The 18,044-nt window shown below is 43.6% G+C and overlaps 2 protein-coding genes across 7 annotated transcripts in view; one reads left to right on the top strand and one right to left on the bottom strand.

Annotated features, from left to right (window-relative positions):
- Positions 1 to 1,996: 1,996 nt before the first annotated feature.
- On the bottom strand, positions 1,997 to 14,728 carry LOC110488302 (GA-binding protein subunit beta-1). 6 transcript variants are annotated; one of them, XM_021560478.2, is made up of 8 exons: positions 14,575 to 14,728; positions 8,132 to 8,239; positions 7,754 to 7,921; positions 7,290 to 7,484; positions 6,750 to 6,969; positions 6,010 to 6,183; positions 3,615 to 3,733; positions 1,997 to 3,330 (listed from the first exon to the last, which is right to left on the bottom strand). In XM_021560478.2, the coding sequence occupies exons 2-8, from the start codon at positions 8,237 to 8,239 to the stop codon at positions 3,034 to 3,036; spliced, it is 1,281 nt and encodes a 426-aa protein (XP_021416153.2). In that variant the 5' UTR covers positions 14,575 to 14,728; the 3' UTR covers positions 1,997 to 3,033. The 6 variants fall into 6 exon arrangements, with proteins under 6 accessions (XP_021416153.2, XP_021416156.2, XP_021416158.2 ...); XM_021560481.2 differs by having other exon boundaries at positions 6,010 to 6,180; XM_021560483.2 differs by having other exon boundaries at positions 6,010 to 6,180; positions 6,816 to 6,969.
- LOC110488303 (CDC42 small effector protein 1) overlaps positions 14,699 to 18,044 on the top strand; it is a 42,458-nt gene continuing 39,112 nt past the window's right edge. The window contains exon 1 of the mRNA XM_021560489.2: positions 14,699 to 14,829. The gene's annotated coding sequence lies outside the window, so the exon portion shown is untranslated. The remainder of the gene's footprint in view (positions 14,830 to 18,044) is intronic.

Raw genomic sequence — 18,044 nt, 5'->3', positions numbered from 1 at the left:
AGTTGGAGAACTTGGCATGCACGCATCAAATGAGGGAAGTTGAAGGGAAATTACCCCCCAAAAACTATCAGTCCATTGTTGATAGAAACACCAAAAAGGTAGTTTGAGTGGAGTTTTCCTTTAAAATGTGGCTGGGCCTTTGAACCCAAGATCCACATCGCTTGAGCTTGTATTTTATATTATCTCGATAGAAAGTACAAATGCATTCTTACATAAATGACAACTTGTCATAGCGATAAGGGAGTTAGAAAATAAGTATTTAATAAAGCTTCAATATCACTGTGGGATACTCTACAGTTGTTCCACATTCTGTATTAGTAGCAAAACAACTGGATTGAGGGAAAGAAATATAGATATATGATCCCTGTTCAATGTCATTTCAGACCTCAGTCCGTTAGTGTAGTGCCACCTGCTGGTCAACATATGGAACAATGCATAAAACAGAGGAAATTGTACTGAGCCACGAGTTCTCCATCTCTGAGAAGACTGAGGTTATCCAACACTGAGGTTATCCAAGCACGTGGCAGATACCAGTTCTAACATTTTAAAGACAGTTTATCGTTTTTTAATCAAAGCAATCAAAGTACACAGTCATTCATGGCTCGGTCAAGTGGCCACAACTGTGAAAGCAGTAGCGAAACAGGTAAAGCTACAACAGTCAAATCATGGTAAATATGATTATTCATCAAATTGGTGCATACTAAACATGTTCAACTATACAATCTAGCAAAGAGATGCCAAATGAAAGATGTGCTCATATTTCATATATAGGCAGTTTACATCCCATTGCATTCAGATACACTTAAAAAAATACAATTTTATATGTACATAAGAAAAAGGCTTGTGGAGAGCTTATAAAATATAACTATTAGTCATGAAGAATATTGACTTCTGAACAAAGGAAGAGACAGGTCTTTGTTTACAATAGGTGAGTGGAGAGGGCAATAGGCCAGAGGAACGGTATTCCAGCAAAACAGCAGACCTCTTCCTCCAATAACTTCAAAAGGGGCAGTAGAGGTATTGGGGCTGGTAAGTAAAAGGGTTATCGGAGGGGGTTTCAATTCTGGAACCAAAAATTGGTGGTGTATTTCATCTGCCCAGTTAGCCATGGTGAAATCAATTGTTCAAGATGTACGCTCCTCTCAAAAACTGAAAACTCCTCTCAAAAACTTTTGGTAATGTGTATACACGCGCACACACACTACCAAAAGTATGTGGACACCTGCTTGTCGAACAGCTCATTCCAAAATCATGGGCATTAATATGGAGTTGGTCCCCCCCTTTGCTACAAAGTTGGAAACACAGAATCATCTAGAATGTCACTGGATGCTGTAGCTTTAAGATTTCCCTTCACTGGAACTAAGGGGCCTAGCCTGTCCGAGACGATTATTCCTCCTCCACCAGATTTAACAGTTGACACTATGCAGTCAGGCAGGTAGCATCCTCCTGGCATACGCCAAACCCAGACTGACAGATCGTGAAGCGTGATTCATCACTCCAGAGAACGCATTTCCACTGCTCTAGAGTCCAATGGCGGCGAGCTTTACACCACTCCAGCCAACGCTTGGCATTGCGCATGGTGATCTTAGGCTTGGGCGTGGCTGCTCGGCCATGGAAACCCATTTCACGAAGCTCCCGACGAACAGTTCTTGTGCTGACGTTGCGTCCAGAGGTAGTTTGGAACTCGGTAGTGAGTGTGGCAAGAGAGGACAGGAGATTTTTACGCGCTACAGCACTTGGCAGTCCCGTTCTGTGAGCTTGTGTGGCCTACCACTTCGCGGCTAAGCCGTTGTTGCGCCTAGATATATTCACTTCACAATAACAGCACTTACAGTTGACCGAGACAGCTCGAACAGGGCAGAAATTTGATGAACAGACTTGTTAAGGTGGCATCCTAGGACAGTGAAACATTGAAAGCCACTGAGCTCTTCAGTAAGGCCATTCTACTGCCAATGTTTGTCTATGGAGACCGCATGTCTGTGTGTTCAATGTTATATCCTGTCAGCAACGGGTGTTGCTGAAGTAGCCAAATCCACTCATTTGAAGTGGAGTCCACATACTTTTGTTTATAGTGTATCAACATCGTTAATTTTATGAGACACCCTTATTCCTGTCCGTCTCTGGGGAATGGGGCTACTAGTGATTAAAGCCACGGGGGCATTAAAACGATGGGAAGTTCATCTTTGTGTCAACATCAGCGGGAGGAAAGTTGTGGCTTGTTCAACAGTAAACCTACAATCACTACCGCACTATGGAAGTGCCACTGACGACAACTAGAGGACAAAGCTTAACGTGGTGCCACGAAAGGCAAAACACTGCCATTCACAACTTTGAAACAATTCATTATTACACTGTGAATGATGAGCCCAATACATGCGGAGAATGACTGTTGCCAACTACATGCGCTGTCATTTCTCATGTAAGAGGGTTATTTTGAAATAGGAAGTGGGCATGCTTAAGTACCATTCCCATTGCCCATGGTGGTGGGTGGTTGGATGGAAGACTGAGGCAGAGGGAGACTTTTGAGACCTGAAGGAGTTGAGACAAAACAGCGTTCTCTCCAACAAACCTGTCCTCTGGTTCTATGGATGGACGTGTCTAATAAACTTTGGATGTGCATCTTGGTCACCTTAGGACATGCTGTTGGAACCATGAAAAATGCATTTCCCCACACAACATTGACATGTCTCAGACACCATAGATATCCGAGACCGAGCGCCCGAGGCCCCGTTTTTCCCAGGGAGCATAGACGTTCTTCAGCTAGGCAACCTTACCGAGTCACAGGCTGAGCAGGTCCCGTTCCTGCTCCTCAATCAATATATTCAGCTCCTCGCTTCGCTATTTGTAAAAAATAAAACACAAATAAACACAGTTGAGGAAAATAGAACGGCAGAAAAAGTAAATATTGTACAAAAACAAAACATAGCAGAAAAATAATTAACAAAAGAGCTATGAAACCACCAACAGGCTGGCCTGTCGCCTGAGTCCACGTGTCCATTTCTCCTTCAGTCAGTGACATCAGTCTGTCTGACATTATGAGATGACCTCGGTGTGGGAGGGCGCTGAGTCCACCAGCGTCACCTGCTCCTCGGCCGAGTCCAGCCCCTCCGTCTTGATGATGATGTCTCCCTCCTGGAGCATCACCTCCTCCTGCACCTCCTCCTCACCCCCAACCACCTCCTCCTGCTCCGAGGTGCCGTTGGTATGGCTGTGCGACATTGCCTCCAGCTTCATGCGGTACTGCTCTGCTTCCTGCTCCTTGCACATCAGCTGCTGCCGGTACTCCTGGGCCTTCCGGTTGGCCTCCTGCAGCTGCCTCTGTAACTGCTCCTGGATAGAGGGATGGATGGATGGAGAAAAGGAGACCGAAATGTCAGACTGCAGGTCACACACACACTTGCACCCCACTTGTGCCAACTCCACAGTATCAAAGTACCAAAATAATCTAAGGGTTTCATATAATCTATGCAAAAACATTTTCACAGCAGATTCAAAAATCTCTAGAGCAATATTAAATAAAACTGGTTAAATCAGTTAAAATGGCAGAAGAATATCAGTTCAATGTATTGCACAAGAGAGAAAAAAAATGATCTAAGAAGTGGTCCGCCCCTGACCGTGTCTCCAGACTCCATGTGGTTGGCCGAGGCCTCCAGTTTCCTCTTGCGGGAGGGCGGGGGCTGGGGTTCCTCATCAACCACCTCCTCTGTCACCTGATTGGCTGGCATCGCCAACACTGCAAATCAACAGACAACAGTTCAGAGCCTGGAGGATCATACAGTCTCAAAAGTGACTATATGTCACTTATTAAAATAGTGCATTCGGAAAGTATTCAGACCCCTAGACCTTCCACATTTTGTTACATTACAGCCTTATTCTACAATGTATGCAATCATTTCCCCCCCTCCATCTACACACAATACCCCATAATGACAAAAATAGGTTTTTACAAATGTATTATAAAAAAAAATAATTATAAAAAAAACACACATTTACACAAGTATTCAGACCCTTTACTCAGAACTTTGTTGAAGCACCTTTGGCAGCGATTACAGCCTGCAGTCTTCTTGGGTATGAATTTGGGGTATCTCTCCCGCTCTCTGCAGATCCTCTCAAGCGCTGTCAGGTTGGATTGGGAGCGTTGCTGCACAGCCATTTTCAGGTCTCTCCAGAGATGTTCAAATCGGGATCAAGTCCGAGCTCTGGCTGGGCCACTCAAGGCCATTCAGAGACTCTTGCGTTGTCTTGGCTGTGTGCTTAGGGTCGTTATCCTGTTGGAATGGGAAGCGGCGCCCCAGTCTGAGGTCCTGAGCGCTCTGGAGCAGGTTCTCTCTGTACTTTGCTCCGTTCATCTTTCCCCTCGATCCTGACTAGTCTCCCAGTCCCTGTCGCTGAAAAACACCCCCACAGCATGATGCTGCCACCACCATGCTTCATCATTCAGGCCAATCTTGGTTTCAACAGACAAGATAATATTTTTCTTTTCTTTTTTTTTTTTTTAATATTTTTTTTACATGGTCTGAGAGTCCTTTAGCAAACTCCAAGCGGGCTGTCATGTGCCTTTTACTGAGGAGTGGCTTCCGTCTGACCACTCTACCATAAAGGCCTGATTGGTGGGGTCCTGCAGAGATGGTTGTCCTTCTGGAAGGAACTCTGGAGTTCTGTCAGAGTGCTCATCGGGTTCTTGGTTACTTGCCTGACCAAGGCCCGCCCCCCCGATTGCTCAGTTTGGCCGGGCGGCCAGCTCTAGGAAGAGTCTTGGCGGTTCCAAACTTCTTCCATTTAAGAATAATGGAGGCCACTGTTCTGTTTTGGTACCCTTCCCCAGATCTGTGCCTCAACACAATCCTGTCTCGGGGCTCTACAGACAATTCCTTCAACCTCATGGCTTGGTTTTTACTCTGACATGCACTGTCAACTGTGGGGCCTTGTGTCAACTGTCACTGTCAACTGTGGGCACAAGTGTGTGCCTTCCCAAGTTATGTTCAATCAATTGAATTTAGCACAGGAGGACTCCAATCAAGTTTTAAAAACATCTCAAGGATGATCAATGGAAACAAGATGCACCTGAGCTCAATTTCAAGTCTCATAGCAAAGAGTCTGCTTACTTATGTAAATAATTTATTTATACATTTTCAAAAAAAATCTAAAAACCTTTCCTTGCTTTGTCATTATGGGGTAGTGTGTAGATTGAATAAATAAAACATTTTCCTCATAAATTTTAGAATAAGGCTGTAACGTAACAAAATGTGGGGAAGGGATCTGAATACTTTCCGATTGCACTGTACATTAATGATGAAGTAGAACACACAGTTCTACAAAGCAACTTGCACAAAAAAATCTGCCAGAAAGCTAAAAAATGTTGTCTACAAATTCAAGATTCACATTGTAACAACAATAAGGTTTCTTGTGGGTTAAGTGGACATTCCAACATATTGCTAAACTTACTACTTTAATATTGCGTTCATAACCAAGTGAGAAGGGGGTAATTACCAGATCAGAAATCCTAAATACCAGTTGGATGCATTCACGTTCTTTGAACTCGTTGAGAAACACAGATTGGCTAATGGCCAACAAGCTGCATCAACCATACTAATAGATTGCTTTTTATAAATAATGTTTTGTTGTATTTAACAACCGAAAATGCTGTTATCGAGGTAATTGCCTTAATAGGTGACCTCAGAGGTCAGCATATGGGAGAGGTTGGAGCTCAGGGATAATGGATGAGTTTCCCACTAGTAATAGTAGTACCAGTTGGAGGGGCGATAGTGGATTTTTCCCTGTCATATGCGGTAAATACCACCTTCCCACTTATGAACACAGCATTAGAACACCAGCCTACCCTTAGACTAAAAAGAGCTTTCAATTGAGATTCTCCACTGAGTGTGCTTTTTATTCCAGGAGTAGGATCTGGGAAACTGTTCCCAAATGGATAGGGGCTATGGGAAGTGGCTACAGGCTGAAATGGAACAGGGTCACTGTTAAGTGACCAAAAGGGAGACGTTTTCTTACTCTGTTGTCCGTGCTGCATGGTGACAAAGAATGGCTGACCAAGCCCTCCAGTCTGCAGGTTGCCGTGTTGGTCGGTCACTATGGTGATAACCCTTTGACCTTGCTCATTCAGCATGTGCTGGATGCTGCCGGGGTCCAAAGAATTGGCTGCTATGGCTTCCTCAGATTCAACTGCTGTCAGACAAGGGGTCAAATAGGGAGAGAAAGGAGGGAAAAGTTCAAGTTAACTGTCGACTGCAGCTCTTGTCCTGGGAAATAGTTCATAAGCCTATATACACTGTAGTTTGTGGCAATCAACATGTCGACTCAATATTCTCGTTTAAATAAGCATTACATACAGTAACATGCTAAAGCTCAAAGGAATTCAAGCTGTGAGAAAGTATTTACATCTGAACGCTGAGAATTAATGTTTATTTTCAGCATGACCTTTTACTCCCACATATTGCATATTGTGGTGGTAGCTACCCGTTTGTGTGGGTCCAACACAGCATCAGCAGACTTTATCAGCTTATAAGATCAGAGTGATAAAAGCCAGGCACTAGATTAGAGAAAACAAAGGAGCTTGGGGCATATTGCTCTGAGGCAGGGGGATCCTTGAACTCTTATGCGGCTATTAACTGGAGACACAGTTTCCATAACATAAAAGCAGTAAGATGGACACATTTCAGCCACAAAACCTTTTGGCTTCTGACAATAGTATGAACCCTAGCCTAGTCTGTGTGTATAAACCCAGTAGCTACCAGAGTTGGCCTTGGCAGCGTTGTTGAGGAGGTCGGCCAGGTTGACCACGCCCCCCTGGAGCCTACCAGAGTTGGCTTTGGCAGCGTTGTTGAGGAGGTCCGCCAGGTTGACCACGCCCCCCTGGAGCCCTGGGATGCCCTGGATGATAAACTGAGGCTGGGCCGAGCTCCCCGTCATGCCAGCCTCTGCGTTCATGTTCACCTGGTTCTGCATTCCTTCCTATAGACAGACACATCGTCAACACTATCAGAGCATACATACAACACCGCCACAGACAGGGGAGACCGTCAAGATAGAAATCATAAGAGTTCCTACAAACAAAAGAGAGGAAGTTGTGCATTGAAATAAGTAGTAATGCAAAAACGTCTGTATCTTGATAATTATGTAAATGCGTTGTAATCCTAAAGGAGCATAATGTCAAATAAGTTCAAAATAATGTATTTTTGAGTGCAAGTCCTTTGGTACATTATTTTTGGAGTCCATAATAATTTTGCATGGAGAACTTTCAATTAAACTCCACATGCAACTTAAGGTCTCACCTGTAGTAGGAGCATAAGGTCTGCATTCTGGATGTCTCCTGCGATGTCGAACGGCGTCTTATCGAATTTACTGAGAGCGTGAACATCTGCGCCATGTTTGACGAGCGTCTCCGCTACCCTTTGGTGGCCGTTCTGGGCGGCCCAGTGGAGAGCAGTCATCTTCAGCATGTCTTTGGCATTAATGTCTGCTCCACTCTGTAGAGGGTGACCCAGGAGAAATAAGGAGAGGGGAAGGCACCTGGCAGATTTGGATGTTTTTTCGGCTTTCTTCACACATGTATCCACGTTTTCTAGTGTACTTAGATGGAAGACATTTTGGTCAGAGAAAGATTAGGTCTGCATCTGAAATTGGCATCTGGTCAAAAGCAGTGCACTATATTAGGAATAGGGTGCCAGGTCAGACCCAACCTAGATATCAGGCCTAAACACAGAATAAACAGCTAAAACCTTAGAGACGTGTGTACCCTGACTAATAGATCCACGATGACTGTGTGGCCCTCTGAAGCGGCCATATGCAGAGGGGTCCTGTCCACTTTGGTTCGGGCGTCCCTGCTGACACCTGCTCTGAGCAGCACCTCGGCGGTGGAATAGTGTCCGTGTTGGGCGGCCAGGTGCAACGGAGATGTGCCCAGCTGCTCAGAGTGCCAAAGAATAAGAGGGACAAAGAGTCAAAAGACCATATAGGTGAATTGGACTGGCACTTTTTTACTTATGAACTTGCATATCTTGTTTTGCATTTAGATCACACAAACCAGCCAAAACCCTGGGATGGGTAAAAGTAGTTCAACTGAAGCAGTTAATAAAAATTGCCCGGATAGAGAAGTTAAGAGAGGAATCATTACCCAGTCTGTGGTGAAGGGAGCCCCGTTGGCCATGAGTGTCCTGACTTCATCGTCCTGGCCTTTCCGTGCAGCCTCAAGTAGCCGCTTCCCCAAATCCACCAGCGACATCTGAGACAACACAATTACAAAGGTTGCAGTATTTGTCCCCATGTGATTGTACAACTGTTGCAATTATATTTTCCCTGATCTGGATTTTAACCTTTATTTGATGCTTTTTCATCAAACTGTCCCCTTTTCTTTTTATGTGAGATGGTCCGGCACCATCCTCAGACAACTGATTTCAATTTTGGTCCAATTCTCATTTCTGGAAAGGCTAAAAATAAAGTTTAAATCCAGGCCATGTGACATGATTAACCAAAAAACAGGGCCCTACTTGATAAAGTATTGTAAAGACCCTGGGTTTATAAGCGAGGAAATCGACTCTGCCGCTTGAGCATGCTTTTGCGGCACAGTCGATAGCGCGCAGGACCTCGGGCTCAAAGGTCGAGGGTTCGAGACCTGCTCCCTGCTGTTTCGTTACAGTATGTACTTTTATGCCTGCTTTTGAAACTCAATAATGGGTTAGGGAAGTATTCTAGTAGTAATGGAACTTACAACTTTCACTCCTCACATACTGCTGTTACCGTTTATCCTGCTGCCTAGTCACTTTACCCCTACCTATAGGCAGACACACAAAAGTATGTGGACACCCCTTCAAATTAGTGGATATTGCTATTTCAGCCACACCCGTTGCTGACAGGTAGGGCTGCACGATATATATAGTGTAACGATAGAAAAACGTCTATCATTTATTTCATTGTGTTGCAAATCACTCTTTACGGCAATAGTTTTTATCAATTGGATGACACTTCGCATGGAAATTTGCAACACAAACAAACATGGAGGAGAGTGAACGTGACACATAGCACAGAGATCGTGCCTAAGAGGGGCTACTTCGGTCACATGGACATGGTTTGGGTATGAAAAGTCTGACACGGACCAGAAAACCGTCCTCTGCAAAATATGCCGCAGGCCGGTCCAGACAACAGGCTCAAAACACCACTAACCTCTTACCACCTATGTAAGAATCATGTGAAACAGTACGGAGAGAGTCTACAGATGAGACCCAAAAAAGTAGTTGAGTGCTCAAAACAAACCCCCGACTCAGATGTTGCAAGAGGCTTTTGCTCGCCGCACACCATATGGCAAAGAATCACGAAGATAGGAGATAACAGCTGGCGTTACAACTTACATCTATCTGCAAAGACATGGTCCCAATTTACACGGTCGAGAAACAGGGGTTTTATGAGTTGGTACTAACACTCGACCCAAAGTACCAAATGCAAATTGATAAGTGACTTGTTTTAATGCCAAAATAACATGCAAAACAGGCAAGCCCCAAAAAATACATTTGTTTGAAACTATAGTTGAAGTGTTTTCCATTTACCTTTTTAGATTTGATACATACATTTTATATTTTGTTACATGCTTAATAAAAAGTGTACAAAGGTTTAAATAAAAGGAAAAATATTCAAATATGATTAAGTACCTTTTTGTTGAGTATAATTCAAAATGTAATAAGAAATAGGCCTTTACGTGTCATTTTATATAAACTATTTATTCATTGAATTTACAGAAAATGTGCTATAATCGTGATATGCGTTGTAATCGGGATATGAAATGACCTATATGGGGATATGAGATTTTGGCCATATCACCCAGCCCTACTGACAGGTGTATAAATTCAAGCACACCTCCATGCAATTTCCATAGACAACATTGGCAGTAGAATGGCCTTACTGAAGAGCTCAGTGACTTTTAATGTGGCACTGTCATAGGATGCCACCTTTCCAACAAGTCAGTTTGTCAAATTCCTGCCCTGCTAGAGCTTCCCTGGTCAACTGTTAATGTTGTTATTGTGAAGTGGAAACATCTAGGAGCAACAACAGCTCAGCTGCAAAGTGGCAGGCCACACAAGCTTACAGAGTGCTGTAGTGCGTAGAAATAGTCTGTCCTCAGTTGCAACGTTCAAAACCAAGCTGCAAACCAAGTTGCAAACTACCTCTGGAAGCAACTGTTCGTCTGGAGCTTCATGAAATGGGTTTCCGTGGCCGAGCACAAGCCTAAGGACACCATGCACAATGCCAAGCATCGGCTGGAGTGGTGTAAAGCTCGCCGCCATTGGACTCTGAACGTGTTTTCTGGAGTGATTAATCACACTTCACCATCTGGCAGTCCGAAGTACAAATTTGGGTTTGGCGGATGCCAGGAGAACTCTACCTGCCCCAATGCGTAGTGCCAACTGTAAAGTTTGGTGGATGAGGAATAATGGTCTGGGGCTGTTTTTCATGGTTCGGCTCAGCCCCTCAATACTATAGCATACAATGGCATTCTAGACGATTCTGTGCATCCAACTTTGTGGTAACAGTTTGGGGAAGGCCCCTTCCTGTTTCAGCATGACAATGCCCCAGTGCACAAAGGGGGGTCCATACAGAAATGGTTCATCGAGATTGATGTGGAAGAACTCGACTGGCCTGCACAGAGCCCTGACCTCAACCCCATTGAACACCTTTGGGCTAAATTGGAACAATGCGAGCCAGTCCTAATCACCCAACATCAGTGTCTGACCTCACTAATGCTTGTGGCTGAATGGAAGCAAGTTCCTGCAACAATGTTCCAACATCTAGTGGAAAGCCTTCCCAGAAGAGTGGAGGCTGGTATAGCAGCAAAGGGTGGACCAAGTCCATATTAATGCCCATGATTTTGGAATGAGATGTTCGACGAGCAGGTGTCCACATACTTTAATTTAATTTATCAACTGGGTGGTTTGAGCCCTGAATAGATTACAGGCAACAGTCGCACTGAGCTAAAGCGTAGAGCTGCCGCTTTCAAGGTGCGGGACTCTAACCTGGAAGCTTATAAGAAATCCTGCTATGCCCTCCGACGAACCATCAAAAAGGCAAAGCGTCAATACAGGGCCAAGATTGAATCGTATTACACCGGCTCCGACACCAGTCTCATGTGGCGGGGCTTGCAAACTATTACAAACTACAAAGGGAAGCACAGCCGCGAGCTTCCCAGTGACACGGGCCTACCAGACGAGCTAAATCACTCCTATGCTCGCTTCAAGGCAAGCAACACTGAGGCATGCATGAGAGCATTGGCTGTTCTGGACGACTGTGTGATCACGCTCTCCATAGCCAACGTGAGTAAGACCTTTAAACAGGTCAACATTCACAAGCCTGTGAGGCCAGACGGATTACCAGGACGTGTGCTCTGGGCATGTGCTGACCAACTGGCATGTGTCTTCACTGACATTTTCAACATGTCCCTGATTGAGTCTGTAAAACCAACATGTTTCAAGCAGACCACCAGTCCCTGTGCCCAAGAACACTAAGGCAACCTGCCTAAATGACTAGACCCGTAGCACTCACGTCCATAGCCATGAAGTGCTTTGAAGGGCTGGTAATGGCTCACAACACCATTATACCAGAAACCCTAGACCCACTCCAATTTGCATACCGCCCAAACAGATCCACAGATGATGCAATCTCTATTGTACTCCACACTGCCCTTTCCCACCTGGACAAAAGGAACACCTATGTGAGAATACTATTCATTGACTACAGCTCAGCGTTCAACACCATAGTACCCTCAAAGCTCATCACTAAGCTAAGGATCCTGGGACTAAACACCTCCCTCTGCAACTGGAACCTGGACTTCCTGAGAGGCTGCTCCTAGGTGGTGAGGTGAGGGTAGGTAGCAACACATCTGCCACGCTGATCCTCAACACTGGAGCCACTCAGGGGTGCGTGCTCAGTCTCCTCCTGTACTCCCTGTTCACCCACGACTGCATGGCCAGGCACGACTCCAACATCATTAAGTTTGCAGACGACAACAGTGGTAGGCCTGATCACCGACAACGCAGAGACAGCCTATAGGGAGTAGGTCAGAGACCTGGCGGTGCCAGAATAACAGCCTGTCCCTCAACGTAACCAAGACTAAGGAGATGATTGTGAACTACAGGAAAAGGAGGACAGAGCACGCCCCCATTCTCATCAACAGGGCTGTAGTGGAGCAGGTTGAGAGCTTCAAGTTCCTTGGTGTCCACATTACCAACAAACTAGAACACACACCAAGACAGTCGTGAAGAGGGCACGACAAAGCCAATTCTACCTCAGGAAACTAAAGATTTGGCATGGGTCCTCAGATCCTCAAAAGGTTCTACAGCTGTAACATCGAGAGCATCCTGACTGGTTGCATCACTGCCTGGTACGGCAATCGCTCGGCCTCCGACCGCAAGGCACTACAGAGGGTAGTGCATACGGCTTAGTACATCACTGGGGATAAGCTGCCTGCCATCCAGGACCCCTACACCAGGCAGCGTCAGAGGAAGGCCCTAAAAATGGTCAAAGACCCCAACCCCCCCGCCATAGACTGTTCTGTTTACTACCACTTGGCAAGCGGTACCGGAGTGCCAAGTCTAGGGCAAAAAGGCTTCTCAACAGTTTTTACCCCCAAGCCATAAGACTCCTGAAAAGGTAATCAAATGGCTACCCAGAATATTTGCATTTTGCGCCCCCCCTCAACCCCTCTTTTACGCTGCTGCTACTCTGTTTATCATATATGCATAGTCACTTTAACTATACATTCATGTACATACTACCTCAATTGGCCCGACCAACCAGTACCCCCACACATTGGCTAACTGTGCTATCGGCAGTGTCCCGCTACCCAACCCCTCTTTTTACACTACTGCTACTCTCCGTTTATCATATATGCATTGTCACTTTAACCATATCTACATGTACATACTACATTCAATCAGCCCGACTAACCGGTACATGTATATAACCTCGCTACTGTTTTTTTCCCACAATTTTTTTACTGTTGTTTTTGTTTCTTTACTTACCTATTGTTCACCTAATACCTTTTTGCACTGTTGGTTAGAGCCTGTAAGTAAGCATTTCACTGTAAGGTCTACCTACACCTGTTGTATTTGGCACACTTGACAAATGCCTGGCTCGAGTATAAGAAAAGCAATATACCACACCCCCTTGTGTATTATTGCTTAAATCTACATCAATTACCTCGTACCCCTGCACATGGACTCAATATGCATTTCTCTTTACGAAGCATGTGACAAATACAAAATGTGATTTGATTTTCATTTTGGCGTTTAATTGTAAGAAATCAATAGTGAAAGACGCCCTTTCGTTCTGTGGAGTGCATGTTGTGACACTACTCCGGAGACAACACAGGTTTGTTTATATTACTGCTGCATAGACTCGTGTAATACAGGCGAATGAGTAGCCATTCCCGATACATGCTTATCAGACGTTCCATTTGAGCATGACACAATGAATGTTGTAAAATACGGAAGTCAGTTATGCTACATATAACATACATCACTCAAAATCCTTTATCATTCATTGCTGACATAAGTGAAGGTAGTTATCCGTAACGTCCAACGGGTAATAGGCTAACTCTACATTTGAAAAACGTTATGATCTGTGGCATGGGCAAACAATGACCCAGCACAAAGTAATATGTTCGTAAAATGTGAATAGCAGATGTGCATTTTTTTTTGTTTTTTGTTGTCGTTACATAGTAGTTCGCTGATTGGTTATCGGTGACTAATTATTGCTACAATCATGAAAGCCCACTAACATGAGGCTCTCTTCATTGCAAAAGCGTGATGATGATGATGCCATCATTGATGGAGAAGACGAGTAGCCATCTTATGCGCCTCCGTGGTGAAAACGAACAAGAGGCGGCCATGTGTCACATTATCCGTTAATTCTTTCACTCACATTATTTAACAACCACCAACAAAGACATTTAAATACATGACAGGAAACACTGATATTAAGTTGTTGTTTTTCCGGGGGAAGTCAGTAGAGAAATTCCTATTTTACACGAAGAGAAAAAACTACTTCCACATCCGGTTAACGGCATTCTTTCGCGTATGCCTCAAATGGTTTCGCGCAATTTCAAATTTGAACGTTCGATTTATTTAGAATTGCTTGTTTGTCAAAGACGTGAGAGGCAATCACCTTTGTGTACGAGTATTTCTACCACCTATGAGCCTGATGGCGCCAGGTTTGTTATCTAACCAACCATGTAGCTAGCTAGCTAAAGTTAGCAAGTAATAACTACACCTACATTGGCTACAGTAACGTTAGTTAGCAACGTTAACGATACTTTAAAAAGTATGAACATTAACTTTTAAGAAATGAGAAAGTTCTACAAACTTTTGTGCGCGTGATGGATGGATTTTCGCACAATGTGCCAACTTCGAAACTACCACGTTGCGGAGTTACTCGGTCTCGTTGCCAGTCAGATTTAAGATGTGCTCCACATAGTTAGCTAATGCCTGGCTAACTTTAATAACAGCAAACGTTAGCTAGCTAGCTGCAGGCGGAATCCCGAATGGAAGCAAGCTAACGTTGTGTAGTTCTTACCTCGATAAGGCTTCAAATGAATGCTCTTAGGCTGCGGACATAAGTTCCTATACCAAATTATTTTCTCAACTTAGTGAATGAAAATAAACATTATTTTTGTATTTGAACAGATACAAAGATGGCGGCTACTCGACACCGGAGGTGAAAACCGAGCCTTTTGAACCTTCTTGTGGGCGGGCGCATGACTTGGAAAAGTAGCAAGGCCAGATGCGAGATCAGCCTTTCCTCCTTCAATGCCCACTTTAACGCTTTACGGTAAAAATACGAAACTGAACTAATATCAGAGCACATGATGAGACCTGCACCCCTTGCCCAAGCAATAATATATACTGAAAAAAATATATAAACGCAATAATTAACGATTTTACTGAGATACAGTTCAAGAAAATCAATCAATTGAAATAGTTTAATTATACCATCATCTATGGATTTCTCATGACTGGGGTCAAGGTCCACCCACTGGGGAGCCAGGCACAGACGATCAGAATGAGTTTTTCCCCACAAAACAGGCTTTATTACAGAAAGAAACACTTGTCAGTTTCATCAGCTGTTCGGGTAGAAGGTCTCAGACAATCCTGCAGGTGAAGAAGTCGGATGTGGAGGTCCTGGGCTGGCGTTGTTACATGTGGTCTGCGGTTGTGAGGCCGGTTGGTCGTACTACCCAATTCTCGAAAATGAGGTTGGAGGTGGCTTATGGTAGAGAAATGAACATTATCTGGCAACAGCTCTTGGTGGACATTTCTGTAGTCAGCATGTCAATTGCATGCTCCCTCAACTTCAACTCATCTGAGGTGTTGTTTGAATCAGCTTCTTGATATGCCACACATGTCAGGTGGATGGATTATCTTGGCAAAGGATAAATGCTCACTAACAGTGATGTAAACAAATGTGTGTACAAAATTGGAGAGAAATAAGCTTTTTGTACCTCTGGAACATTTCTGGAATATTTTATTTCAGTTCATGAAACATGGGACCAACACATTACATGTTGTGTTTTATATTTTGTATATATATATATACACACACACACACTACCGGTTAAAAGTTTGTATACACCTACTCATTCAAGGGTTTTTATTTATTTCACTGTTTTCTACATTGTAGAATAATAGTGAGGACATCAAAACTATGAAATAACACATATGGGATCATGTAGTCCCCCAAAAAAGTGTTAAACAAATCAACATATATTTGTTATTTTAGATTCTTCAAAGTAGGCACCCTTTGCCCTGACAGCTTTGCACACCCTTGGCATTCTCTCAACCAGCTTCACGAGGAATGCTTTTCAAACAGTCTTGAAGGAGTTCTCACAAATGATAATGCCACAAAGCGCAAATCAGATGGGATGGCTTATCGCTGCAGAATGCTGTGGTAGCCATATTGGTTAAGTGTGTCTTGAATTCTAAATAAATCACTGACAGTGTCACCAGCAAAGCACCCCCACACCTCCTCCTCCATGCTTCACGGTGGGAACCACACATGCAGAGAACATCCGTTCACCTACTCTGCGTCTCACAAAGACACAACGATTGGAACTAAACAACCCAAATTTGGACTCCTCAGACCAAAGGACAGATTTCCAATGGTCTAATGTCCATTGTTTGTGTTTCTTGGCCCAAGCATGTCTCTTCTTCTTATTGGTGTCCTTTAGTAGTTGTTTCTTTGCAGCAATTTGACCACGAAGGCCTGATTCACGCAGTCTCCTTTGAACAGTTGATGTTGAGATTTGTCTATCACTTGAACTCTGTGAAGCGTTTATTTGGGATGCAATCTGAGGTGTAGTTAGCTCAAATTAACTTATCCTCTGCAGCAGAGGTAACTCTGGGTCTTTCTTTCCTGTGGCGCCCCCACACCATAACACCTCCTCACCATACTTTACGGTGGAAAATACATATGCAGAGATAATCTGTTCACCCAAACCACATCTCACAAAGACATGGAGGTCGAAACCAAAAGTCTCCAATTTGGACTCCAGACCAAGGGACAAATTTCCACCGGTCTAATGTCCATTGCTCATGTTTCTTGGCCCAAGCAAGTCTCTTCTTATTAGTGTCCTTTAGTAGTGGTTTCTTTGCAGCAATTCGACCATGAAGGCCTGATTCACACAGTCTCCTCTGAACAGTTGATGTTGAGATGTGTGTTACTTGATCTCTGTCAAGCATTTATTTGGCCTGCAATTTCTGAGGCTGGTAACTATGAACTTATCCTCTGCAGCAGAAGTATCCCTTGGTCTTCCTTTCCTGTGGCAGTCCTCATGAGAGCCAATTTCATCATAGCTCTTGATGGTTTTTGCGACTGCACTTGAAGAAACTTTCAAAGGTCTTGAAATTTTCCAGATTGACTGACCTTCATGTCTTATAGTAATGATGGACTGTCGTTTCTCTTTGCTTATTTGAGCTGTTCTTGCCATAATATGGACTTGGTCTTTTACCAAATAGGGGAATCTTATTTATAGTCCCATACCTTGCACAACACAACTGATTGTCTCAAACGCATTAAGGAAAGCAATTCCACAAGTTAACTTTTAACAAGGCACACCTGTTAATTGAAATCCATTCCAGGTGACTACCTCATGAAGCTGGTTGAGAGAATGCCAAGAGTGTGCAAAGCTGTCATCAAGGCAAAGGGTGGCTACTTTGAAGAATCTCAAATAAAAAATATATGTTGATTTGTTTAACACTTTTTTTGGTTACTACATGATTCCAGATGTGTTATTTCATAGTTTTGACATCTTCACTATTATTCTACAATGTAGAAAATAGTAAAAATAAAGAAAAATGCTGAAATTAGTAGATTTGTCTAAACCTTTGACTGGTTCTGTATATATCCAGTGGCAATTTTACCATGTAAATATTGGTGGGGCAAAAAAATACAATAATAATTGGAGCTGCAACAGCAGTCCCAACGCCTTACCGCTTCTACCCCTGGCTATCAGTGGAACCTTATTTGCAGCAAAACAGTTAATTCAGCCTCATTTACTGCCTTTAAAAAAAACATAGCTGATATGGCAGACTTGTTTAAACAAATGTGATTTCTACTGACAATTGAGATGTACTAACAATGGAATAAGGGGACGACAAGAGGATAAGAGGCAATCCATCATTTTGATTAAGACATTGATGAGTGAGCTAGGACGGATGTAGTCAATATAACTATTTGTTTAGCACTTTTGAAATGTACAGCGACAGAATTCAGAACACGGGCTGTTCTTACAGTGTTCTTCCTGAACACCAAATCAGAACCGTAGGATAAATAAAGGGGGCATATAAGCAGACAATGAAAGCTCTTACAATATTCAATGATTACATTTCTCTAAAATAGGTAATTTTTTAAAACTAGGCAAGTCATATAAGAACAAGTTCTTAATTTCAATGACGGCCTAGGAACAGTGGGTTAACTGCCTTGTTCAGGGGCAGAACGACAGATTTTTACCTTGTCAGCTTGGGGATTTGATCTTGCAGTCTTTCGGT

The sequence above is a fragment of the Oncorhynchus mykiss genome, chromosome 32 (assembly GCF_013265735.2).
Source record: "Oncorhynchus mykiss isolate Arlee chromosome 32, USDA_OmykA_1.1, whole genome shotgun sequence".
Taxonomy (NCBI): Eukaryota; Metazoa; Chordata; class Actinopteri; order Salmoniformes; family Salmonidae; genus Oncorhynchus; species Oncorhynchus mykiss.
This window is presented reverse-complemented; position numbering and strand designations above follow the sequence as displayed.

Coding starts and splice junctions, on each gene's coding strand:
- LOC110488302 (XM_021560478.2), bottom strand. CDS start 8,239: ATGTCGCTGGTGGATTTGGGGAAGCGGCTACTTGAGGCTGCACGGAAA. Junction 6,970..7,289: donor ACCTTATGCTCCTACTACAG/GTGAGACCTTAA, acceptor GTCTGTCTATAG/GAAGGAATGCAGAACCAGGT. Junction 6,184..6,749: donor CGCTGCCAAGGCCAACTCTG/GTAGCTACTGGG, acceptor CTTGTCTGACAG/CAGTTGAATCTGAGGAAGCC.